The sequence below is a fragment of the Oncorhynchus gorbuscha genome, linkage group LG17 (genome assembly GCF_021184085.1).
Source record: "Oncorhynchus gorbuscha isolate QuinsamMale2020 ecotype Even-year linkage group LG17, OgorEven_v1.0, whole genome shotgun sequence".
NCBI lineage: Eukaryota > Metazoa > Chordata > Actinopteri > Salmoniformes > Salmonidae > Oncorhynchus > Oncorhynchus gorbuscha.
The window spans coordinates 46022084-46047870 of NC_060189.1; the positions used below are offsets into that span (position 1 = coordinate 46022084).

At 43.2% G+C, this 25787-nt stretch overlaps 2 protein-coding genes across 2 annotated transcripts in view; both read right to left on the reverse strand.

Annotated features, from left to right (window-relative positions):
• Window positions 1–10410, reverse strand: part of LOC124001366 (microsomal triglyceride transfer protein-like) — a 37204-nt gene extending 26794 nt beyond the window's left edge. Inside the window, exons 1-8 of the mRNA XM_046308106.1 lie at window positions 9757–10410; window positions 7738–7928; window positions 6460–6603; window positions 3777–3884; window positions 2189–2445; window positions 1734–1884; window positions 1150–1307; window positions 627–795 (exon numbers count right to left, since the gene is read on the reverse strand). Coding sequence (XP_046164062.1) covers window positions 627–795; window positions 1150–1307; window positions 1734–1884; window positions 2189–2445; window positions 3777–3884; window positions 6460–6603; window positions 7738–7928; window positions 9757–9817 — 1239 coding nt within the window. The 5' untranslated portion in view covers window positions 9818–10410. The remainder of the gene's footprint in view (window positions 1–626; window positions 796–1149; window positions 1308–1733; window positions 1885–2188; window positions 2446–3776; window positions 3885–6459; window positions 6604–7737; window positions 7929–9756) is intronic.
• A 1324-nt stretch (window positions 10411–11734) lies between these two features.
• On the reverse strand, window positions 11735–23422 carry LOC124002145 (protein TBATA-like). Its single transcript, XM_046309452.1, has 10 exons — window positions 23337–23422; window positions 22951–23009; window positions 17154–17365; window positions 16680–16901; window positions 15666–15737; window positions 14688–14782; window positions 14280–14361; window positions 13369–13525; window positions 12782–12819; window positions 11735–12656 (listed from the first exon to the last, which is right to left on the reverse strand). Exons 2-10 carry the CDS (start codon window positions 22989–22991, stop codon window positions 12421–12423), a joined length of 1155 nt encoding a protein of 384 aa, XP_046165408.1. The 5' UTR covers window positions 22992–23009; window positions 23337–23422; the 3' UTR covers window positions 11735–12420.
• Between the last annotated feature and the right edge of the window lie 2365 nt (window positions 23423–25787).

A 25787-nucleotide genomic window follows, 5' to 3' on the forward strand; every position in this document is an offset into this window, starting at 1 on the left:
GTACTAACAGTACAGTTAGATAGCAATAAAACCTGTACTGAGGAAAAACAAAAAGAAATGGAGGAACTTATTCAAGAAAGAAAGATCCAGTGTAATGTAATATACTATATTAATAAAGCAAACTGGATGGAAAATGGGGGAAAAAATGCACCAAATTATTGTTTAATCTTCAACACTGAAATGCTACAAAAGAATAATTTAATGAAACTTGCAAATGACAGAGTCACCTATGATTCACCAAATTATATTTGAAAGAGGAAGCAAAGTACGTTAAGGATATGTTTTCGTTTCAGTCTCCTCCATCTCCTCTAACCGGAGCTAATTGTATGGATGTTTGCCCTGATGATGAGCATAAGGGTACTTTCAAACCAGAAAAAAACAGATCGGTAAAAAACTAAGTAACTCAATGATTTTCACTGGGAGCAGAGCATTGGGGGTTGGTCTAGTGTTGTGTTGTGGTGCCTGTCAGAAGTCACAATGACATATCTGTCTAACCAACTGAAAACGTTGAACGGACTTTTACCAAATAATTTCTCCCCATCTCGCTGTGTTGGAAATGCATTACATTCATTTTGGTTTGTAGAGTTTAAGCAAGTGGCAGCCATTGGCAGCCATTGGCCACTCACCACCAAAGCCTGGAGCATTCTTTCGTTGGGGTGCGAGGCGAAGCCGCAGGCGTACAGGAACCTTTCCTGCAGAACCAGGCCTTTGGGGTCGGCAAAGTTGAGGAACTGCAGCATGGCGTCCAGGGAGGCGGGCGTCTGGGACGAGGTCACGGCGTCCACCACCTGAGGTCTGCAGACCCCGACAGTTGGAGAGAGGCAGTGAGTCAGAAGTCTAAAATGTCACAATATTCCCTATATAGTTAACTATGTGGCTCTGGCCAAAAGACCCAAGGGGCGAGAGACAGACAGCAAGGAAATGGGGTGACAAGTCACTACATCTCATAAGAAAGCATCACAGCCTGAGAGAGAAAAAGACAAAACATACATTAAAAAAAAGAGGAGAAAACAAGAGATTGAGAAGAGAGAGCGATAGAAGAGAAGTGAAAATAGAGAGAAGAGAAGGAGTGAAGCGGAAAAGAGAAAAAAGAGGAGGGTGAGAGAAAGAGGCAGACAAAAAGAGAGAGAGAGAGAGAGGTGGCCTTACAGGGCAGTCTTGGTGGAGCTCTTCAGCACTTGGAGGATCTCGTCCTTGGAGGCTTTCCTTATGCTCTGGATGAGAGCCAGGAAGCGTCGGGGAGCGATGGCCTTTGACAAGCTATCTGGTTCAAACTGCTTCTGGACCTCCTGCCAGTGCTCAAACAGCTAGCGGGGTGAGCAGAGAAGAGGAAAAGAAGGGGGGGGGGGGATGCTAATTTCTTAATTACATGTTTGGTCAGGACATGCATCGATAGTGTGATAATATTTGGTAAATGCAGACATCACAAGGGCTTTTCACACTAATTGTAACACCCTGTACTGTGTTGGTTCTGATGATTTCATTCTAGCACCATTCCAGCAATCAACCAGGCCAGCATCGTACAGTTTTCCTCTGCCCTTTTTAATTATTCTATAGCAAAGAGTCATTTTTTTAAGCATTTAGTTTGAGAGTCAATACCGTCAATGTAAAAGCTGAATTGAAGATTATATTGAAGGTTATATTGGAATCTTTCAGAGGAAAAAGTCTGCGTCCAAGGTTGAAAAACGACGTGAAGCACTTTTTTTACTTTGTTGTTTCTCACAACCACTCACCGATTGACAGCCCTTGCATTGGGATTTGACCTTCTCAGCTGTCACACCAACCGCATACAATTTCTCATCAAGTGATTTGACAACACTGGCGACATTCTTCCCCGCCGCCTCAAATGGCCCAGCCTCAATTGTTACCAGCGTCAAGTTTTGTCTGAGGACAACATAAATTAACAAATCCAAATCAAATCAGTTTCTGTTCCTTGCAATTGATGCGCTCAGAAAGCCTACTCAAAATCAGTAAGTGAAAAAATAACATTACTTTTACAATGAAAGAACACGTGTTGGATTAATGTAGTAAACACAAAGAAGAAATACAACTATTGCCTCAATGTTTACAGCAGAATTTCACCATTAAAATTCCATTTGACTCTCGTGTCATACTTTTCTTAAAGCCGCATTGTTGGTTAAGGGCTTGTAAGTAAGCATTCCTGTTGTATTTGGCGTATGTGACAAACCTGGACACGATTTTAGCGGCGGTGGTGCGGCGTGCGTTGACTGCTAAGATGTGAGTCTCCTTGGCTGTGGCTGACTTAATGAAGCCATCCTCCAGGGTGAAAACAGTGACAGAACTGGACTCTCCACTCACGCCCAGGACCTGAATGTAGGTGGTGAAGCCGGTCTCTGCGGTCTTGCAGGTCTCCAAAGCCTTGGTCCTTATCACCTGGCCTTGGGAAGCCTTGTACTCTACTGTACACCTCCCTGACACATCATTCTGTTCCCAGAAAGATCAGTCAGTCAACCAAAAGTACTCACACAGAAAACCATAGAAAAACAATTAAGCATTTGTTCGAATTATTTACATTGAGAATTCATTGCAAACTTACAACTGTTTTTGGTAAAATAACATTTTACAGTGCATTATTATTTTTAATGACATGACACCTGCTCATTCAAGGGTTTTTCTTATTTTTACATTTTAGAATAATAGTAAAGACATCAAAACTATGAAATAACACATGGAATCATGGAGTAACCAAAAGTGTTAAACAAATCAAAATACATTTTAAATTTGAGATTCTTCAAATATCAAGGCAAAGGGTGGCTGACAGATTTGTACACTCATGGTATTCTCTCAACCAGCTTCACCTGGAATGCTTTTCCAACAGGAGTTCAAACATATGCTGAGCACTTGTTGGCTGCTTTTCCTTCACTCTGCGGTTCAACTCATCCCAAACCATCTCAATTGGGTTGAGGTCAGGTGATTGTGGAGGCCAGGTCATCTGAAGCAGCACTCCATCACTCTCCTTCTTGGTTAAATAGCCCTTACACAGCCCGGAGGTGTATTGGGTCATTGTCCTGTTTAAATACAAATGACAGAGCAAACCAGATAGGATGGCATATCGCTGCAGAATGCTGTAGTAGCCATGCTGGTTAAGTGTGCCTTGAATTCTAAATAAATCACAGACAGTGTCACCAGCAACGCACCTCTACACCATCACACTTCCTCCTCCATGCTTCACGGTGGGAAATACAGATGCGGAGATCATCCGTTCACCAGCAACGCGTCTCACAAAGTTTGGAACCCAAAATCTAAAATTTGGACTCATTAGATGAAAGGACACATTTCCACCTGGCTAATGTCAGGTGGGGTGATTACCTCATGAAGCTGCTTGAGAGAATGCCATGAGCGTTCAAAGCCGTCATCAAGGCAAAGGGTGGCTATTTGAATAATCTCAAATATATTTAGATTTGTTTAATACTTTTTTGGTTACTACATGATTATGTGTGTCATTTCATAGTTTTGATGTCGTCACTATTATTCTACAATGTATAAAATAGTAAAAATAAAGAAAAACCCTTGTTGAATGAGTAGGTGCTCTAAAACTTTTGACCAGTAGAGAGAGAGTGTGTGTGTGTAATATATATATATATATAGAACCAATTTGGTACACGGCGGTGGTTACCAATTGAGTTAGTTAAAAGTGTATTCAAAAGTGCTCATTGTTACCACATCATCTCTTAGTAAGTGCCTGCTAAAATAGGACTACAGATTAAATGTTTCCACAATTTCCTGTAACTGTATATGCATTGGGTCTCATTTACCTCTATGACCTTCCCAGATCTGGATTGCACCTGCAGCAAGCTAGCCACACCCCTTTTCAAGTTCTTAATGGAAGCAGGCTCCGCCTTGTAGCAGTAAAAGCTGCTCACCTGAAACAGAGGCATGGAACAAAAACAAGTCAATATGATACGAAACAGTGCAGAGTCAAGGGACAGAACAGCCAAATTAGCAGTACTTCTCTCCGATTAATATCATCAATGTGCCTCAGATAATGATGAGATGTCAACAAATGGAAAAGGGTCTGACTACGTAGGGTCTGACTACATAGGGTCTGACTGTGAAATGCATCTTGAGGGAGTTCCTTTTCTCTTGGCAAGGTATGTGTCACACCCTGATCTGTTTCAGCGGTCTATGTGCTTGTCTCCATCCCCCTCCAGGTGTCACCCATCTTCCTCACTATCCTGTGTATTTATACCTTTGTTCTCTGTTGCCAATTCATTTCGTGAAACCTAAGCAGCCCTGTTCCTGCTTTCTAGTCCGTCCCAGTTTTGACCATTCTGCCTGCCCTGACCCGGAGTCTGCCTGCCCTGACCCGGAGTCTGCCTGCTGTTCTATACCTTGGGGCAGCAGCGTGGCCTAGTGGTTAAAGCGTTGGACACGGCCAAAAGGTTGCAAGATCAAATCCACCGAGCTGACAAGGTACAAATCTGCCATTCTGCCCCTGAACAAGGCAGTTAACCCACTGTTCCTATGCCATCATTGAGAATAAGTATTTGTTCTTAACTGACTTGCCCCACGTCACTGGATTATTGACCCCTGCCTGCCCTGACCCCCTTGTACCCTCTCTGGATTACTGACCTGTTGTTTGCCTGCCCCTGTACTAGAAATAAATGTTTGTTTCTTTGACACGGTCTACATCTGGGTCTTACCTGAAACCTGACAGTATGGCCATGGCGTGGCACAGGGGCCAAAAATAGTCACTTTCTTGGCAAGGAATGCCCATGGCAACCCAAGACACATTCTGCAGTCAGACACTATCAAACAAATGTCTTATTCACCTTCACAGCGTATTCCACTCAACTCAAGGCATCACACTGTAAAAATCACACTTTGAGGTTTAGATTAAACCACTAGATTTATTAGGTTTTAGTTATTATATTTGTTGAAGACAATCATTCTTCTTCATTCTTCAACCTTATTTTGTCCATACTCCGCCATTATCAACTCAGAGAGATAGAAAGCTTCATTTGAAAAACCATGTCTAACATTGCAGAGACTACAGCATAAAAAGTCCAAAATACAATACAAAAGTACAAAGGTTGCAGACAATAAATCACATTGTAGTAAAAACAAACAGTCACCCTAAGGTCTATTATCACAAAAGTTTCAAAATCATGTCACTCATTATCTTACACTCACCGGCCAGTTTATTAGGTACACAATCCTGTTCATGAAAATGGATCGCTCCTACAGACAGTGAGTCACATGGCAGTGGCTTGTAATTTAAAGCAGGCAGAAAGGCATCAAGGCAATCAGTTACTGTTCGATTGAACGTTAGAATGGGCAACACAAGTGACCTAAACAACTTTGAGCATGGTATCCTGGGTTTTTCCGCGCACGACTGCGTCTAGGGTTTACCGATAATGGTGCGACAAACAAAAACATCCAGTCAACGGCCGTCCTGTGGGCGAAAACAGCTGTTTGATGAGAGAGGTCCAAGGAGAATGGCAAGAATCGTGCAGGCTAACAGGCGTTCAATCTGCATCAACTGTGTGATGCCATCACGTCAGCATGGACCAACATCCCTGTGGAACATTCCTGTTGAACGCAAAGGGGCGTCCGACCCGGTAGTAGATGGGTGTACCTAATAAAACTGGCCAGTGAGTTTATGTAGTCACTTATTATAGTTCGTAATACCATGAGATACATTTAGTTTCAATATATACAGTCCCGTGCTAAATTCGCAATATTTTCATAACAGATTAAGCTGATCACAATGCATTCAACAGGACATTCACTGATCAACTGGTTGACCTATTCACCTCACCCAGTCTGTGTCATCCAGGAACGGCACCCCTTTGCCACGCCGATCGATGCCCCCACGCTTCTCTCGTGAGATCTGATAACCGGCCGGCCAGCAATCTGAAGGATTGACCCTTGCCCTGTACTCACCATCTGTCTGGTATTTCCCCTTCCAGCGTCACCACACCAACACATTGCCAATTACGGTTCCATTAATAGTCCCCAGCGATACAGATGTCATCAATGATGCTCCAGAAATGGCTCCCATACTAGACTTAGTATTTTTTTAAATCTTAACTGATTGTAGTATAAGTGATGGTTGATATAAATGTACAATTGCACAATACTTTTATGACTATTGACCTATGAAGATATAACAGCAATAGTACTACAATGATATACTACAAATAGCTATTTTTCTATCTAGTATACTTCTCGTAACAATTAAACATCCTACAACATCTACCTATGGCAGATAATCTCCACTACAGTATACCCAAAGCACATTCATGTTCCTAGTAACTGCCTTAAGTTAAAGCAATAATTTTGCATTATGCATCAATAAAAACATAGTAACACTTTACTTAGCTGCAAGTATAATGCATTATGATGCAGTAATTATTTGTAAGACCTGTTATGAGTTTGAACGGGCCCCTTAATAATGTCTTACAATAGAAACTAACCAACATCCACAGCTCTTACCTTTCCGTTTTTCAGGTGCACCACGAACGGCCTTTCCAGTGCTGCCAGCTTATTCTCTCCGAGAAGGCTTTGCGTTGTGGCGCCCTGGAATATGTCCTTCTTGGCTGAGCGTTGGGCCACACTTTTTATCTTCACGTTTGAGATCTGCGGATGGGAATGGAGGAGCTTGTTAGAAGATTAGGACATTTCAAGCAGCTCAATATCAATATTCTCCATAGAATACAACCAGAGTGGAAGTTATAGACTTAATTATTTCAAATACTATTTGAACCTATTCAAAAACCGCCAGTGTTTGGTTTAGCCTGTCTGGAATTCCAGGCAGGCATGTTGGCACTTTTGAGATGACTGCTTTTGAGCCAGGCACACACAATTAAGCACAACTTAAGTAGTTAACAGAATTCAAATACTATTTGAACCCAGGCCTTTTTAAAAACATTTTTTTTTTATTCTTAGACAGGCCCCTCAGGGAGTTAAGTACTATTTTTACACAATCAGACCATGCTTATTTTTCTATTCTTTCCAATTACAGGAGACATTAAGAACCTCTTTCCCAGGATCATATCAATATGTGGTTGAGTTTCCTTTCACATTGTAAAGACAGCATACACATTGATTTTGTACTGTATATGTGGTAGTGGTGGAGCAGGGGCCTGAGGGCACACAATCTGAATGTATGGTAATGTTTTTAAAATGGTATAAACTGCCTTAATTTTGGAAGAGCAGCAGCTACTGGGGATCCATTATAAATACACAATATTTTGCATGTATAAACTCCAACATGTATCTTCCCAAAACAAGTGTTTTTATTTATGTATTTTTTATTGAATATCCCAGGGAAACATGTAACCAGGTTACATCACAGTCTGGTCTCTCAGTCTGTCCCTGAATGAATCCTAAATAAACCCCTAGCCCCTGCATTTGTGTAGATCTGAAAAGACTGGATAGGTCTAAGCGATATGGCAAAAATTCCAACTAGGCTATCATATGGCGAGGTAGGGTTATTGCCATAAAACAGTTACACCTATCCAATCCTCTCAGACCTACAGAAGAGCATAGGGTCTAGGGGCTGGGGTTCTAGGGGCTAGGCATTTGGGATTCAGGTACATCCAGCCAACACACATTTAAATTTGAGTCAATTAGCAGACACTTATCCAGAGCGACTTACAGTTAGTGCGTTCATCTTAAGATAGCTAGGTGGGACGACCACATATCACAGCCATAGTAAGTACATTTTTTGGCAAAGTCAGGGTGAGGAGGTGGTGCTGTGGGATTACTTACCACCAGTTGGATGAGCTGGTCGTCCTTGCTGCTGGGGTCTCTCCACACTAAGTTGACATCCACGTCACTGGAGATCCTATAACCGACACTGCCATCCTTTGACCCCTTGGCCCTGTCCACCAGCACCTCGGTGGTGTAGCTGAATTTGTACAACTGGTCATTGTTCAGCCTGGGTCCAGCAGCACCAGCACCTGAAACAAGAGGGGGCGTGCAGGAATCGCAGAGTGAGATCAAACGTTACAGTGATGAGTGACAGAGCAGGGGTTCTCAAATCAGTTCTCTTGCTGAGCCCCGCTAGGCCTTTTCAAACTGCGTTCTCTAAGCCCAGGGCTATCTTTAACCCTGGGTTGAAATTAGCCCCGGGCCAGATTAATGTCCTTTTACACAAGCATTTGTTAACCCTGGCTAATTGGAACCAACTGTCACTTTTCTGGAGTAAAATATTCCTGTGTCACTTTTCTGGAGTCAATTGGGTGACAACCAAGGGTGTTTGCACTGGGCTATGCGCATTTTGAACATGGCTACTGAGACCCTGACAACTCACGGAGGACCCCAAATGGTTGGGATTCACTTAGACCCGTGTTTCTCTATATAAATATCACGGTCTTTCATCAGAACAATGTAAACACGCTGGTTAACACCAAATGGCCCTCACTGCTGAGTGAGATGTCTGTCAAAACATCTCCTAAACAAAATAGTTGGTATATACCATTAAGCAGCGATTGAATTAAGGCATTTCCCTCAAATCATCTGCTTTACGGCAGTCAAATACTTCCCCTTTGTATCTCAATCATAACAAAAAGGCTTGAGTACAGATTGGATTCATTTATTACCCTGTTGGATTTGTAATGTTTTGGCCCGGCAACAATTAATTGTTTAACCATTACACACGCTACCTGGTCCCCTAGCTAATTGCTACTGGTTCGACAGCGAAAGATCAGGCAGGTGGATGAGACTGACACTTGTAAAACCATGTGTAGCTTTATGCTAAATACTTCCAAACATCTTATCCTCTGTAGCAGATGATTTAAAAAACAGACAGTAATATTTATACATTCATACTGTCAGGCATCCTGGATTCAGAAGGTGAGCCCTTCATCGTGGTCCAATTGCAACTTGTAATAATGTGTCATTATTTACGAGAACCCCCGTGAGCTAAACCTACTATGGTCTACGTTTCTGATGGACGCAAGCAACACTGGAGACAGAACGTTGTGGGGTGGACTATTGAAGTGCTTGATTGCTCTAATACAGTATGTAGCATTAGAAAACAATTGACATTAGGCCATGAGTCAAGACTGACGTGTCACTTTCGGGTTGCATCACCAATCACAAAGTGCTGAATCAAACATACAAAACCTGCCACAGACAGCTGTATTGAACCATTTTGACCAAGTTGAACAGGAAATCATTTCATTCATATCACCTATGATTCATAGAATTGACACCCCCAAAAAAACTACTTTACCACCAGCTACAGTAATATCCACAATATCTACCCTGCAGGTTGCCTTAATGTTCAGGGGAGTAATTACTATTTGTAGTGTACGTTATTATTTAACTAGGCAAGTCAGTTAAGAACAAATTCTTATTTACAAGGATGGCCTACCCCAGGACAACCCCAACGTCGCTGGGCCAATTGGGCACTGCCCTATGGGACTCCCAATCACGGCCGGGTGTGATACAGCCTGGAATCAAACCAGAGTGTATAGTGACGCCGCTATCACTGAGACGCAGTGTCTTAGAGCGCTGTACCACTCGGTAGCCCACCTTACATCACCAGGAAACTATTTGACTGTTGAATATAGGAACAAACATGTGCTATGAAATGATGAATCTCCAGTGAAAGTGATTTGTTGATTGTTGCAAGACCATTCAAAAGGTTGACAGAAGTTCCAAGGTCACGGACTGTAAAAGCATAGAACCCAACCGCTAACATACTCTAAGCAAATCACACACCAACACAATATACAATAACATATTCATCACACATATCCGTACATTAAACAAATAACTCACCTCTAGTGGAAGCAGAAAATGAAGATGTTATGCAGAGCAAAAGCACAAAGAGAGCTAACATGTTGAAATCTATTAGGAGCAAGAAGGTGGCCGCAGGTAAAAGTTGACTGGATCGGCGCTCACAGGCCAGAAAGAAAGGCTCGGCTACCAAACTATTCGAATTATGGTCATCGGCGTGGAGGGCAGAATCCAAACTCCACGCTCAAGTACTAAGTACGAGGTAAAGAGCAAATCATTAACTTGTAGAGCTGAGATTTGACAATCCCTTCGCAATGCCCACTGTTGGCGGGAGATGATACTTTGTACGCGAGCAGTTCATTTCTGTTACGACATACCTAATGGTCATGACGATCAATCGGATGAGAAGAGGACGATAGCCTTATCAACAGCGCATGCACAAGTGCGAATTGACATCGAGGTTTCGTCCTCAAGTAGTAGCCTATCATGATAAACAAATCAGTGAGACAATTACATGTAGGATAAAACAGTAACGTTAGTTTCACAGCTGTAGCGATACTGCCGAATTCTGCCCAACTTTCAGCAACAAGTTCAAAACAATAAAAATACTCTTAACATTTTCAACGTACGATTAAAAGGTTGAAAACAATGGTGACATTTACCCCTCGGTAGTGAGACGACGTCATTTTGAGATTGAACCTTTCACCTAATTTAGCAATAAACACTGACATTGTTGCACACACCGTTGAAGGAAACGGAATATATACGTCACTCTATAACAGACAGCATATGGGCCAATGGTAGGTGCTTGGCGTTCTGCCGTGTTTGTGTGGAGGAATTTGTAAGCACCGATTTGAGGTCAGTTTTGCGTTTGCCACTCTAATGGTAAGAATGGATGTGGGGATATGTGGGAGGGGACGCTGACTGATCCTTGACCTGTGACCCCTATCTGCATCAAGGACAAAATTGATCTGGGTTTACATTTTGGATGATTTTTATCTTTGACTACATTGCGAGGGAAAGGGAAATAACAGTTCTAGAATTTATCAAGCAGTGAAGTAATTTCCTTGACATTGAAGTCGTTTTTTCTCATAGTCTTTATTGGAGAATCATATTTATATACACTTCAGTTCAAAGGTTTGGGGTCACTTAGAAATGTCCTTGTTTTTGAAAGAAAAGCACATTTTCCGTCCATTAAAATAACATCAAATTGATCAGAAATACAGTGTAGACATTGTTAATGTTGTAAGTGACTATTGTGGCTGGAAACGGCTGATTTATTTTATGGAATATCTACAAAGGAGTACACAGGCCCATTATTAGCAACCACCACTCCTGTGTTCCAATGGCACGTTGTGTTAGCTAATTCAAATGTATCATTTTAAAAGACTAATTGATCATTACAAAACCCTTTTGCAATTCTGTTAGTGTAACAGTATAGACTTTAAGTCTGTCCCCTCGCCCCGACCTGGGCGCAAACCAGGGACGCTCTGCACACGTCAACAGTCACCCTCAAAGCATCATTACCCATTGCTCCACAAAAGCCGCAGCCCCTTGCAGAGCAAGGGGAACCACTACTTCAAGGTCTCAGAGCGAGTGACGTAGAAAGAGTCGTGGGAAGCCCCGGTGCACAACTGAGCAAGAGAACAAGTACATTAGAGTGTCTTGTTTGAAAAACAGATGCTTCACAATTCCTCAACTGGCAGATTCATTAAATAGTACCTGCAAAACACCAGTCTCAATATCAACAGTGAAGAGGCAACTCTGGGATGCTGGCCTTCTAGGCAGAGTTCCTCTGTCCAGTGTCTGTGTTCTTTTGTCCATCTTAATCTTTTCTTTTTATTGGCCAGTCTGAGATATGTATTTTTCTTTGCAACTCAGCCTAGAAGGCCAGCATCCCCGGAGTCGCCTCTTCACTGTTGACGTTGAGACTGGTGTTTTGCGGGTACTATTTAATGAAGCTGCCAGTTGAGGACTTGTGAAGCATCTGTTTCTCAAACTAAACACTCTAATGTACTTGTTCTCTTGCTCAGTTGTGCACCGGGGCCTCCCACTCCTCTTTCTATTCTGGTTAGAGCCAGTTTGCGCTGTTCTGTGAAGGGAGTAGTACACAGTCTATTGTATTCATTAACAAGCATTCATTGATTCACTTTATTTTTTCATGCATTTCGGGAAATGAGTGAGATAAATATACAGATATATTGACTACGGATCCTATTGTCTTTATAGTCTTTCAGATGATGTTATTCTATTTGTGTGAACAATTGTCAGTCTAGAAATACTAATAGTGGTGCAGTATGTGGTAACACTTAAGTTACATTGCCATTATTACTGTGTAACTACTTATGTCATTACAGTGTAAAACGTATTGTTGTAACTAATGATTATACTCAAATCCCATTTTAACTCCCTTTCCACCTCAATGAAACTAATTCAAAATCTAATTCAAACCAAATCAGAACAAAATGACTACCAAAATGACCGATTGCTGAATAAGAGGTCTATTGAGATGCACGGGAGGGGTTCATTCATTAGGGCACAGCGTTCAGAGTGTTGCAGATATGAATAGAATCACTAGAGCTGATACAATAACCTATTCAACATGACAGACAATGGTATCTATTCTACATCATACATTTCTATCTGAACGTTCAGTAACGTTGCAACTTCCTGAACCAGCCCCAGGTGTATAGCCAGAGTTGTGTTTTATATCACGAGTGAGCCAGGTGCCTGCTGGGTATAGTTGGGCCATTCGGCCTGGAACACTTCAGGTGGTGTGTGAGGCATCAGGGCCCGCTTGGTGTAACGTAGGACCACCTTTTGGTTGAGGTGGCACACGGTGGGGCTACACAGGGTCCTCTGGGTACTCAGGGGTCTGGCAATGTGTCTCTGCCTGTGGGTCTTGGACTCTGCCCTCTCTGTGCCTGCATCCTCCAGTTTACCTGGGAATGGTGTATCATAAATAGACAGACAGACAGACCTCCAGAAATTGAGTGAATCAATCAATATATTAATTACTAGGTCAACAAATTATATTATTTGTCAGGACTTAACCTTGGAGACTCACCTAAGTCACAGTTTGGCATAATGTCTAGGGAATGATCTCTGTGAAGAGAAAACATAATATATTTTGTAAATACATTACAGGCTGTCCTTTTTGAATAGGTTAAATGTATTGGCCAGTGGGTCGCAGTATTTCTATACAGCACCTAGTGCAGGGGTGCACAACTTCCAGTTTTTGTCCAGGGGGGAAGTGGCAGCCAGATATTGACAATGATTCAAGTGGCCAGAAGATTGTTATAGCGGGATGTACTATTTCTTGGCAGCATGGAAATTTCATGCTCCATGACATTGCATCATCATTCATCCAATTTCAAATAGATTTCCTTAAAAACTAGGATTTCCTCCCCCCACGTGATCCATTTCTTTTTAGGTTGCATTTAGTTCTGGGGCTGTATACTGTGAAGTGTGCAGCCAACTTCAATGTGCAATGATTCCAAAACGTCATTTTTTTTGCTGTGATCCACTAAAAGCTTTTGCCATCTTCCAGTGACCCAAAAACAACCAAAATGTTTCAACAATCGATCCTCCCAGTAGACAACATTTGGCATAGGTGTCTTACAATGCCGTCAATTTCTGGTTGGAAACACTAACCTGGTGGTATCCTCCTCACTGATCGAAGCCATTCTGGAGGCAGGAGGGAGGTTTTGAACCTCCTTCACTGTCAGCTGCTCTCTTCCCGGAGCCTCATAGGCTGAGACAGGGTCCTTTGCCAGGGCGGAAGACAGCAGACTTAGAATCTGGTCCTTTTCTGGACAAAAGTAAATACCACCACAGGTTAACGCCATGACAGATCAATGTTTACATCCTGATGGATCGTAGTAGGGACTTGGGATTATGGTCCCGAATAACACTATTTTAGGGACTTTTAAAGGCTTTGTGTGAGTGTATCATATACTTTGTGTGAGAGTGTCTTGCATCTCACTCCTCTGCAATATTATTGGTTCATTCTGCCTGTGGCAATGCTAATTGCTGAGTCTCACTTTAATGCTGTGATAAAAATGTTTCTTGGTAATGTACCCTTTTGTTACTGTTCATTTGGATGGTGCTATCAAATCTCCTTTGGGGTATGAATAAAGAGCTATCTTATCTATCTAATCCAGTCAAAACTGTTCGCTGCTCTGGCTCCCCAATGGTGGAACAAACTCCCTCACGACGCCAGGACAGCGGAGTCAATCACCACCTTCCGGAGACACCTGAAACCCCACCTCTTTAAGGAATACTTAGGATAGGATAAAGTAATCCTTCTCACCCCCCTTAAAATATTTAGATGCACTATTGTAAAGTGGCTGTTCCACTGGATGTCATAAGGTGAATGCACCAATTTGTAAGTCGCTCTGGATAAGAGCGTCTGCTAAATGACTTAAATGTAAATGTAAATGTAATGTAAATGTCTTTCCCTCTCTATGCTCTGCAGCTGGATTTCAACAACTAGAAAAGGGCTCTAGATAACAGTGACTGCATGCTAAATGGATTGGTGTATATGTGCAGTCCAGTGCACTTACCTCTTTGACCAGCTGTCAGAATCCATTGCTGGACATCTCCTATAGACTCGGTTTGCAGTATCTGACACAACATATCAATCACCTACAACATATAAGAGTATTCAAACTGTGTCATAACGTGTTACAAGCTGTAACTCGAAGGCCATCATGAAGGCAACCTATAACTGAAACATGCAAGTTGCAATTGTTTTTAACATTCCTTGCAGTATGTTATACAGCATGCCAATGTAATAAAGACATTCAAATTGTAATTTACTCTATCTGACAACCCACTGGGCACACACTGGTTGTATAAACGTTGTTTCTTGTCATGTTGAACCAAGATGGAATAGATGTTCAATTGATGTCGTTACCCAGTGGGAAGTGCCTTGGAATTTTTTTTCAAACATGAATTTCACTCGTGCTCACCATCAGCTGTAGTTTAAGGTTCCCCTCTCTGTCATCTCTAGACCCCCCGAGGGCTGACACACAGCTGGACTGGGGAAAGAAGGCGACACCATTGCCTGGAGGTCAGAGGGCAATGGGGTTACAACCAACAACCCTAATTCTAATATTAACCCTAAATCTTACCTAAACCTAATTCTCAAACCAAAAATGTTTTTCACCAGACACAGAATGTACATCTATAAAAATACTTACAAATGTTATAATTTTTTTTTTTTTATAATGTGGGTATTTTACACCCAATTTCGATCTTGTCTCATTACTGTAACTCCCTAACGTGCTCAGGAGGTGAAGGTCGACTCATGCATTCTCGCTCCTTAACACCCGCCCCAACCACACTCCTTAACACCCACCCATTTAACCCGGGAGTCAGCCGCATCAATGTGTCGGAGGAAATACCATTCACCTGACGACCAAGGTCAGCCTGCAGGTGTCCGGCCTGCCACAAGGAGTTGCTAGAGCACGATGAGTCAAGTAAAGCCCCCCTGGCCAAAGCCCCCCTTAACCTGGACGACACTTAGCCAATTGTGCACCGCCCAAAGGGACTCCCTATCACGGCCGGATGTGATACAGCCCAGGATCAAAGCCAGGTCTGCAGTGATGCCTCTAGCACTGCAATGCTTTGCCTTAGACCGCTGCGCCACTCGGGAGGCCCCAAAATGATTTTGACTGAGATGGTTTCCTCTTAAGTGTTAGGATTACATTATTAAACAACATTTTATATTTTGCAGCAGTATGCAGCAGTTGGCGTTGGGGTCAATACAATTTCAATTCAATCCCACTCCATCTTTCTCTCATCAATGGCAACATCTGGAGTTAAGAGATCTCCAGTTAGGATTCAGCCTTTCTTGTGGTGGAGTTGAAGTGGAATTGACCTAGACCTGGCTGGGCAGTATATAATAATAACATTTCATCTTCTGAAAAAATTATATTCCATCTCACCTCTTCCACCTGCTCCCAAAAGCCCTGCCCTCTCTGTCAACTCTCGCAACTCCTCACGCCAGGCCTCGGTCACTTGGAAGAGAACAAAGAAGCAGCAAATTAATTCTCTGCTAGCACTGAGGACAGGAGATGCTCATGTTCATAAGCCTGCAATACGGCCTACATATGCCTTATTCAAGATCTGACAAACACGTGTGACACCTGCATACATGTGATTTCGATGTTTACACTGTACAGCACTGTGATTATTTTGTATTTTTTCCTGTACAATTATTTTCATTATGTAACTTAATTTCCCAAATACAATGTCGATAACAACACATGCACACACACATATACAGTACACACACACACACAAATACATACATACATTTTGAGTGTCTTTAGGGCACAATCATGAACACAGTTTTAAATAATTGTTGCTTTCCATTCATCTTCCCTACCATTTTATCATTTGTATTGAATAGGCTGCTTTGTGCAGCAGCCGTAACATGATAGGGTAGATGGATACAGTGAAGTGCTTAACCGCCACACTGATATCTGGTTACCTGTAGCCTGTAGCAGAATGCCCTAGAGTCTAGTAGGGGCTAGAGTTTCATTCTCACTCTACATGCCTCTTTTGACTTTCAGAAACACTATAATATCCAAGGCATAACATGCAGCTAAAATACAAGATCAAAATAACGCCATCGTAACTTAGTTTACCAGTGCGTAGGTACATCATAGTTGTAAACACAAAATTATGTACAATAGGCTACTCCACGGGAATACAGCTGGATGCAGCAGGGCAAGAACCAGAGCACATCCATTTGACAAGAGAACTACTTTGTTACAACACCATACCACAGGATCAATAGGGCTGGTTTTGTACATAAATGACATCACCATAAAAAAAAGAGAGAAAGGTTCATATTTACAGAGACTTGCTCTATTGAAGGAGTCTTGCCAACTCCTATGCCCATTGACATGACACAAACAGATCTGGAGCCAGACTGCCAGACTGTCTGAACGTACATAACCTCAGAGAGGGGGAATCCGTCTGCTTCAGGGGGAAGAACTGGAGGCCCGTGAGGACGTCAATAGGGAGGTAGGTGCTGTTGGTGCCGATGGCCGCCGTCGGTATGTTTGACTGCAACACCAGATTCTTCTCAAGGGTCAGGACCCTGCCCAAGCAGTACTGGGGAAACTGGCCAAAGGTGACATCATTGACAGCACAGATTTGTTTGTCATTGATACCTGTGCAAACAACAGACATGGATTAAAAATGTGTTATATGAAGGATGGAGGCATTGTTGAATTATCTGTAAATTCAATCATATTGAGGCACTGTACCAATGCTACTTATCATCTGCTAGGTGGGAATGTGACTCAACTATTAGTAAATGAATAGACACTGTGTGTGTGTGTGTGTGCGTGCGTGTGTGTGCGTGTGTTTGCATGTGTACAAATGTGCATGCCTCTTTGTGTCTCTGGGTGTATCAAACTAACCCTTGATGTGCCTGACCCTCTGTGGGTGGGGGTTGTTCCTACAGAAGAAAGGGCTGTGGCTGGGCACTCCGAAGCGGGCACTGCTGCGGATCACTCTGGGCTTGTGGCATAGTGGGCTATCCTCTGCCACTTTCAGGGACACAGTGGTGAGCTCACAATTACCCAGGGAGAAGGGCGAGGTGTGGGGATGGCTGGACACACTGGACTCTGGCCTGGTAGAAAGGTCTCACAGTTAAGGTGTAGTGGTAAGGTAGGCTAACTGTGTGTGTGTGTGTGTGTGTGTGTGTGTGTGTGTGTGTGTGTGTGTGTGTGTGTGTGTGTGTGTGTGTGTGTGTGTGTGTGTGTGTGTGTGTGTGTGTGTGTGTGTGTGTGTGTGTGTGTGTGTGTGTGTGTGTGTGTGTGTGTGTGTGTGTGTGTGTGTGTGCCCTAGGCTACCTGGCTAAAATGCTTGCTCGCTAGCCTAGCTTCCTTTCATGGGCAACGTTAGCTGGTTAACATGAGCGTTCTACATCTAGATAAATATTGAACTTCTATCTTCTCAGGCTAGGGGCACAATGTATAAATGAATGGTTGGATCACCTTGATAATCATTGACCGGTACGGAGAATGAAGTAAAACCACAAGTTCAAATCCCTTTCTCCATCAATGGCTAATTTAGGAAAGGGTCAGTTTTAGCTAGCTAGCCACCGGAGGACAAAAACACAACAAGATGTGAAAATTCAAGTTGTTTCTGTCAATTAAGTATACTCTCAATGAGATTTGATAGGAGTGACGCCAAACCCAAACTGGATTTTTTAAAAATCATTTACAGTTGAGCTCACTCAGATTAGCTTAACGCTGATTGGCTATTATTTTATACTTTTTTTTATCAAGAGAGGCCAAATGCTCGCTGGTTGCCCCAGGGCGCCCCCCTCCTATTTACAGTGAAATGGTTCGGTCCTGCCCCCTAACCAGGCGCGAACAGTACTTGCTAGCAGTGAATTGCGAGTGAGGTGTGCCGGTGGAGCATCATGTCTCAGCTTCCTAAAGAAAAATCTGGCTTCCAAAAATGATCAGAAAGAAAAGACAGACAGGAAAGAGAAAAGAAAAGAAACGGCGACAGTATGTCACCCAATTTTTCACATAGAAAGGTGGGTGTAGTCCGTGAGTGATGGAAATGAACCTGTTAGCTTAGCCCATAGTGAAATAGGCTACTTTTGCTCCCCTAGCATTAGTTACTTAATATCTTAATCAATGCAGGCAAACTTTTAGCAAGCTATTCATACTAAATCAGTTGTCCCTGAACCTGCCTGGTGCCAAGGCCAACAGATGCAGCTTCAGTCTCCGCAGCCCGGTCTCCCCATACCTCTAAACCAGCCCTACTCCCATCTGAAGTGTTTTCTACTGCTATGGACAGCATCATAAGGACACTAGGTTCCACACCACTGCAAAAATTGTACGATAATTTTCTGTTGTTCTGAAAGTTGGGCAGATTAGTGAGGATAAAGTCCCTTCTGTGTGCCAACCACTGATCATGAAGTGTTCCACCTGAACACTGTATATGCTGCCCTCTTGATCTCCTGAATGCAGTTTGTAAGATACAGTTGCAAAGCATTTTTGGAGAAGTGTGCATTGCTTTACGTATATTTTGCACACTGCCTGTGACTGTTGCTCGTGGCGAGAGAGCTTTCAGTAAGCAAAAATATATATTTTTAAACTATTTAAGGTCCACTATGTCCCAGGGCAGGCTTTAAGTTATTCATTAATGTTAAGATAATTTTACCATTAAAATCACATTTAGACTGTACAAGATGGCCTTTAGCACTTTTCTTATAGAGGGTATCAGTCTTGCATCAAATAGTGAATTCCACTGTATGCAGAATGTTGCATGCATGTCTGCACAGTGTTATATTTTCACAGCTCACTGTCTGTAGTATGATCTAAAATAAAGACGCGCGACAACGAGGTTCTAGCCCTCGCATGTCCTACATAGGTACGGATACCCCCAAGGACATCCTACTACATCTTCCTCTCTCCCATGAACAAGAACTCAACATGCATAACCACTGAAGCATAAATGAAATGCAATTTGGAAACCAGTATTATTCTCTAACATGCTACTTCCCATCCTGAAACAGTATGAAAGCATTGAATCACACAGTATGTACATTAACTTTAGGTACAGTCTCTTTTTGCTGGTTATGGTCCCCAACAGTATGTTTTCTCTTCACGTAACATAGTCTTTCAGCCACTCTGGTGGCTTCACATCCCTTTTTACACTGCTGCACTGTTGGCAGATGTGGTCTCGTTGTTACTCCTCTGCAATTTGCTGCAGTTTGGTCTGACTTGCAGGTAGACTGTCCCTTATTGCATTAATGGACACCTGTACCTCACCCTCTAGACATTGCTCCTCCTCGGATAATGGACGTTTAATTGGGGCCCTGGAGAGTGCATCTGCTTTGATCAGTGCCTTCCCTGGCACATCTTGTAGGTGAACCTCAGTAATCTGAGGCGGAAGTGCAGAACTCTGGGAGGCAAGTCGTCCAAGTGCTTTTGTCCCGAACAGAGCCAACAGTGGTTTGTGATCAGTCTGCTGTAAACTGCAGGCCAATAAGGTATTGGCTGAGCCTTTCACATGCCCATGTGATAGCTAACACCTCCTTCTCCACTTGAGCATATCTTTGCTCTGTGTCGGATAAGCTTCGGGAGATGTATGCTATTGGACGCCACTCCATGTTGTCCTGCAGCTGTGTGAGGACCACCCCTAGCCCAAAGGATGATGCATCTGCTGATACTTTTTGCCAGCACTCTCTGTGAGGCCAGATCTCCTTTGATTTTGTCAAACGCTACCTGTTGCATGTGACCCCATGACAAGTCATTCTCTTTGGCTAGTAAGTCTCTCAGAGGTTTGGTTGTATTTGAGAACTGTGGGAGGAACATACCCATATATGTGGCCATGCCTAAAGAAGGTCCTGACTTCAGCCACATTCTGGGGTCTGGGCATATCTGTGATGGCACTGATCTTCTCTGGGTCCGGCTCTATTCCAGCTGCACTGATTTTGTGTCCCAAGAACAAGACCTCTGATTGTGCAAAAGTGAATTTTTTTGAGTGTCAGGCCAGTCTCCTGGAGTCAGGTCAGAACTGCTGTGAGCCTTACATCATGTTCTGCTCTGTCCCTTCCGCACACGAGCACATCGTCCGCGTGGACTATGACGCCACGCTAGGACATGCGTCTTTGGAATTGCTCAGGACCGGAAGCGATTCCAAATGGCAAAACATTACAACAGTAACGGCCAAACGGTGTTATAAACGTTGTGAGTGCCCTACTCTCTGATGACAGCAGTATCTGCCAGAAACCTGAGCGGGCATTCAATTTAGTCATGTCCACACAGATCCTTATTCCCCCATTGGCTTTTGGGACCACTACCATCCCTGCACACCAGTCTGTGGGACTCTCTATTTTAGACACCGCCCCAATTTCTTCCATCCTCCCCAACTCTTCCTTTACTCTGGCCAATAAAGGGATAGGTACCCGGCAGGGGGTGGTAAGGGCATAGGGGACAGCATCCTCTTTCAGGTGGATTTTATAGTCACCTTCTATCCTCCCTAGACCAGAAAACACTTTGGGGAATTTCTTTTTGAAAATCTCACCTGGGTCCTCCAGTTCGCTCACTCTCTCAATGAGTTGCAATGCTTCAATTGCTGGCAGCCCCAGCAACGGTCTGGCTAGAGAGTCAATGACGAAGACAGGCTGGATGGCACTTTTGTCTTTACTCTCCAGTTTAATCACCAAGTGCCCTACCACTGGTAAAATGTTATTACTGGGCCTGTACCATTTTTTTGTTTGTAGAGAGCAAAGGGCCATCTCTGCTATAGCTATACAGCCTAGTTGGGATAGCTGTCACTGCTGCCCCAGTGTCTAGTTTAAATGACACAACCTCCCCATTGAGTTTAATGTCTGAATGCCAGCCAGCATGGTTTTCCTTTACTTCTCCCAGAAAAATGCTGTCCTGCTGTACCTCCTCTGAAACCTCATGCATTTGCTTTAATCGACAGAGCTGAAAAGTGTCCTCTCCTGTGACATTTCCTGCATTCCGCATCCTTTGGGAAGGGGATTTCCCACATTTGCGACAAACACTTGAACTAGCTACTGGTGCTGTCTGTATGAAAATGCATGTATTTCCCCACTCTCTTCGTTCTGCAAGGAGCTGCTGTCGCGCAGTATCGTCTGCTGTCTTTTCACTGTCTCACTCTGCCTAACCTGGTTTACAGCTTTGGACAAGGTAAGCTGGGAATCCAACTGTAAATTTTCAGAAAGTGATATATTTCTTATTCCGACTACAATCCGATCTCGGATCAGCTCTTCCCTGAGCGCGCCAAACTGAAAATGTTCTGCTAGTTTGTGAACAGCTGTGATAAAACTGTCGGTGGTTTCACCCTGCTCCTGTTTGCGCATATTAAACCTAGCTCTCTCAAAAAATAATGTTGTGTCTCCCTACAAAATGCGTTTCAAAACAGTCTTTAACGGCACTGTAGTTAAGTTTCTCTTCCTCGGTCAACGTTGAAGCATTTAATATATCCTCGGCTTCATCACCCATAGAGTAGATCAGTGTATTAACTTGAATGCTACGGGCGGCAACAACGTCTTTTTTGGAACAGACTGCATCAGATAAATGGCCTACACATTCAGAGACAGAGGGGCGCTGATGCTTTCTCCGGCGAGATACAGTACATTCAGCCTCTTGTGAATTGAAGGAAATGATAAAACAAAGAGAGACGAAATATACATTATTTTATGTTATTTAAAAAAAATGATTGGTCAATTTTGGGGGGAAGCATGGAAGCCTTATGAATACACTGCCATAAACCCATGGATCGTGAATCTTTCTAATACGTTTGATTTTTAATCAAATTAAACAAAACACCATACAACTGTTTTTTTTTAAACAAACAACAATATTTCTCAATTGGATCTGGTCAGAAGCATGATATTGTTCCATGAGCATGAGGCAATGTGCGCACACTTAGGCCTAAGGGCTCTTTGGAAGGAGACACACACTGCATTCGCATTTCGGAAATGCACTGCATGTTCAACCCATGGATAATTGGACATTGCCCAAACGTTATAATAAGATTCGTCATCGCCTGATACGGCCTGTTAGCGACTTTGCCACGTAAAAGGTAAACAAACGAATAGCCTAGGCTGCAAGCGGATTCAGCACCAAGGACAGCGATCGGAATTCCCACGATTTGACAGTTCGGTCCAACAGATGAAAGTGGAGGTGCCGTTTGTTTTTTGAATGATAAAGGAGACACAATAAGAAGTCTATTGTAATAACTTGGTGTTTCCTAAACAGACTTCCTACAGTCACAGACATCTTCCATTCAATAGGCATCGCACACAGGCCTAATGAGTCCACACTTTTCACAGAAGCTGAACGGGAATGTCTGTTGACTGTTTTGCTGCTCGTGATACTTTAATACAAAATGTGTTATATAGGCTACCGACAACTGATGGGATTGACTGATTAAATGGCCAGTAAAGCAACAAGAGAAGAGGGTGGGTTATTGTTTTTCTACCAACTTATTATGCAATACAGTAGGCCTACCATCTACATTATTTGAATTTGATCTAGAGTGTGACAGGAAATGATTGTTACTGTAAAGTGGCCATGAGATCACGTTTTAAATATTCATAACAACCATGAGCCTTAAAAGCTCAAATTAACAAAATGTTGGGAGGAAAAATACAATTTTTTAAGTAGGTCAGTAAAAATCCAGTAGGTTATATGAATGACAGATAAACAGAAGACTCACGTATTTTCCCTGAAAGGTTCGACAAATGGTCTCTCTGACATTTTGAAGAATCAAAAGATCTAATGGGAAGTATACAAATATTGTCTAAATGAGTTTCAACAGAAATTCGCACATTGAGCCTATAGCCTTTAAGATGACAATCACAATCAAAGAAAAAGCCACTACATGCAACAAGCGGGGCTCACTTGCACTTGCCTTTGTGCCTTGTTAATGTGGCCTAGCTGACAATATGTATTGTGTAAAGCCAGCACACATTGACAACCTACAGCCCCAATGCAACTCGATCACAAAATACAACCCATCATAACCTAATTAATCAGTATCCCCATTGTTTTATACGTGTGTAATAGGTCATTTACGTAATTCGTCAGTGAAATGTTCCCTACCTTTTCGAAGTCAAAGGAATGTTCGTTCCATCTACTTCCGCTCTTCAGATGTGGAGTGCTCCATAAATCCTTGGACTACATTGGCTCCATTGGAATTGACGCCATGGAAACGTGACGCGCGCGAAATAAAGACTTGATGTTAATAAAGGCTTTGATGACGTTGAACAGATCTACTGTATCAGAGTCCTCTCTCACCCAGCTGTCACTGTATGCATGCTATTCCATTTTAACGTCAGCCCATCTCTAAAACACTTGCTAACGTTAGCTAACCTTACAAGACAGGATATTCAATTTGATTATTTATTCATGTATTATTGTGTATATGTTGATCTTACACGATATTAAAAAAAAATGTTTTGGATGTAAATGTGCACTTTTAAATTGGGTTGACTACATCTATGAAAAACATTGCCATAGCCTATAGTAAAATCGAATTATTTTATAGCATGAGAGATTCTCTGAATAAGGGACCATCTGTCATAGAATATTTAGGACTGCAGAGACTGTCACAAACTTTAGCTTGCAAATGATCTAGCAAATTCGATAACTTGGAGGTTTAATCACAACCCTACCCGCAACCTTACCCAGGCCAGGTAGCATTTGAAAACAGACCCTCAAGCCTTCAGCTCTCTTGTTCGGAAATGACATTGTTTTGATAAAAAGCAGTAGTGTGGCTTAATGAACACTTTACATTTCATTTGACTTCTGGAGAGAAAAAAAGTTTATGATACTGCAGTACAGTTTAATTGAATTTAATACTATTACAAAGCATAGACAGTGAGACAGACCTGTCCAGCAGTTCCGATTATTATTAACATTTTTACATAAGAAAACAACAACGTGACGCATTTTTTTACTTGAGAAATACTGTACCAAACACCTTACTTAGATGTAAAATATCACAACTAAAACATCCTCGGCCAATGTCAACAATTACAGACCAGTATCCCTTCTTTCTTTTCTCTCCAAAACTCTTGAACGTGCCGTCCTTGGCCAGCTCTCCCGCTATCTCTCTCTGAATGACCTTCTTGATCCAAATCAGTCAGGTTTCAAGACTAGTCATTCAACTGAGACTGCTCTCCTCTGTATCACGGAGGCGCTCCGCACTGCTAAAGCTAACTCTCTCTCCTCTGCTCTCATCCTTCTAGATCTATCGGCTGCCTTCGATACTGTGAACCATCAGATCCTCCTCTCCACCCTCTCCGAGTTGGGCATCTCCGGCGCGGCCCACGCTTGGATTGCGTCCTACCTGACAGGTCGCTCCTACCAGGTGGCGTGGCGAGAATCTGTCTCCTCACCACGCGCTCTCACCACTGGTGTCCCCCAGGGCTCTGTTCTAGGCCCTCTCCTATTCTCGCTATACACCAAGTCACTTGGCTCTGTCATAACCTCACATGGTCTCTCCTATCATTGCTATGCAGACGACACACAACTAATCTTCTCCTTTCCCCCTTCTGATGACCAGGTGGCGAATCGCATCTCTGCATGTCTGGCAGACATATCAGTGTGGATGACGGATCACCACCTCAAGCTGAATCTCGGCAAGACGGAGCTGCTCTTCCTCCCGGGGAAGGACTGCCCGTTCCATGATCTCGCCATCACGGTTGACAACTCCATTGTGTCCTCCTCCCAGAGCGCTAAGAACCTTGGTGTGATCCTGGACAACACCCTGTCGTTCTCAACCAACATCAAGGCGGTGGCCCGTTCCTGTAGGTTCATGCTCTACAACATCCGCAGAGTACGACCCTGCCTCACACAGGAAGCGGCGCAGGTCCTAATCCAGGCACTTGTCATCTCCCGTCTGGATTACTGCAACTCGAGACTGGGGATGTTGGCTGGGCTCCCTGCCTGTGCCATTAAACCCCTTCAACTCATCCAGAAGGCGCCGCAGCGCGCGTCTGGTGTTCAACCTGCCCAAGTTCTCTCACGTCACCCCGCTCCTCCGTTCTCTCCACTGGCTTCCAGTTGAAGCTCGCATCCGCTACAAGACCATGGTGCTTGCCTACGGAGCTGTGAGGGGAACGGCACCTCAGTACCTCCAGGCTCTGATCAGGCCCTACACCCAAACAAGGGCACTGCGTTCATCCACCTCTGGCCTGCTCGCCTCCCTACCACTGAGGAAGTACAGCTCCCGCTCAGCCCAGTCAAAACTGTTCGCTGCTCTGGCCCCCCCAATGGTGGAACAAACTCCCTCACGACGCCAGGACAGCGGAGTCAATCACCACCTTCCGGAGACACCTGAAACCCCACCTCTTTAAGGAATACCTAGGATAGGATAAGTATTCCCTCTCACCCCCCCCCTTTAAGATTTAGATGCACTATTGTAAAGTGACTGTTCCACTGGATGTCATAAGGTGAATGCACCAATTTGTAAGTCGCTCTGGATAAGAGCGTCTGCTAAATGACTTAAATGTAAATGTAAAATGTCAAAATTCATTACAGATTTCTTGA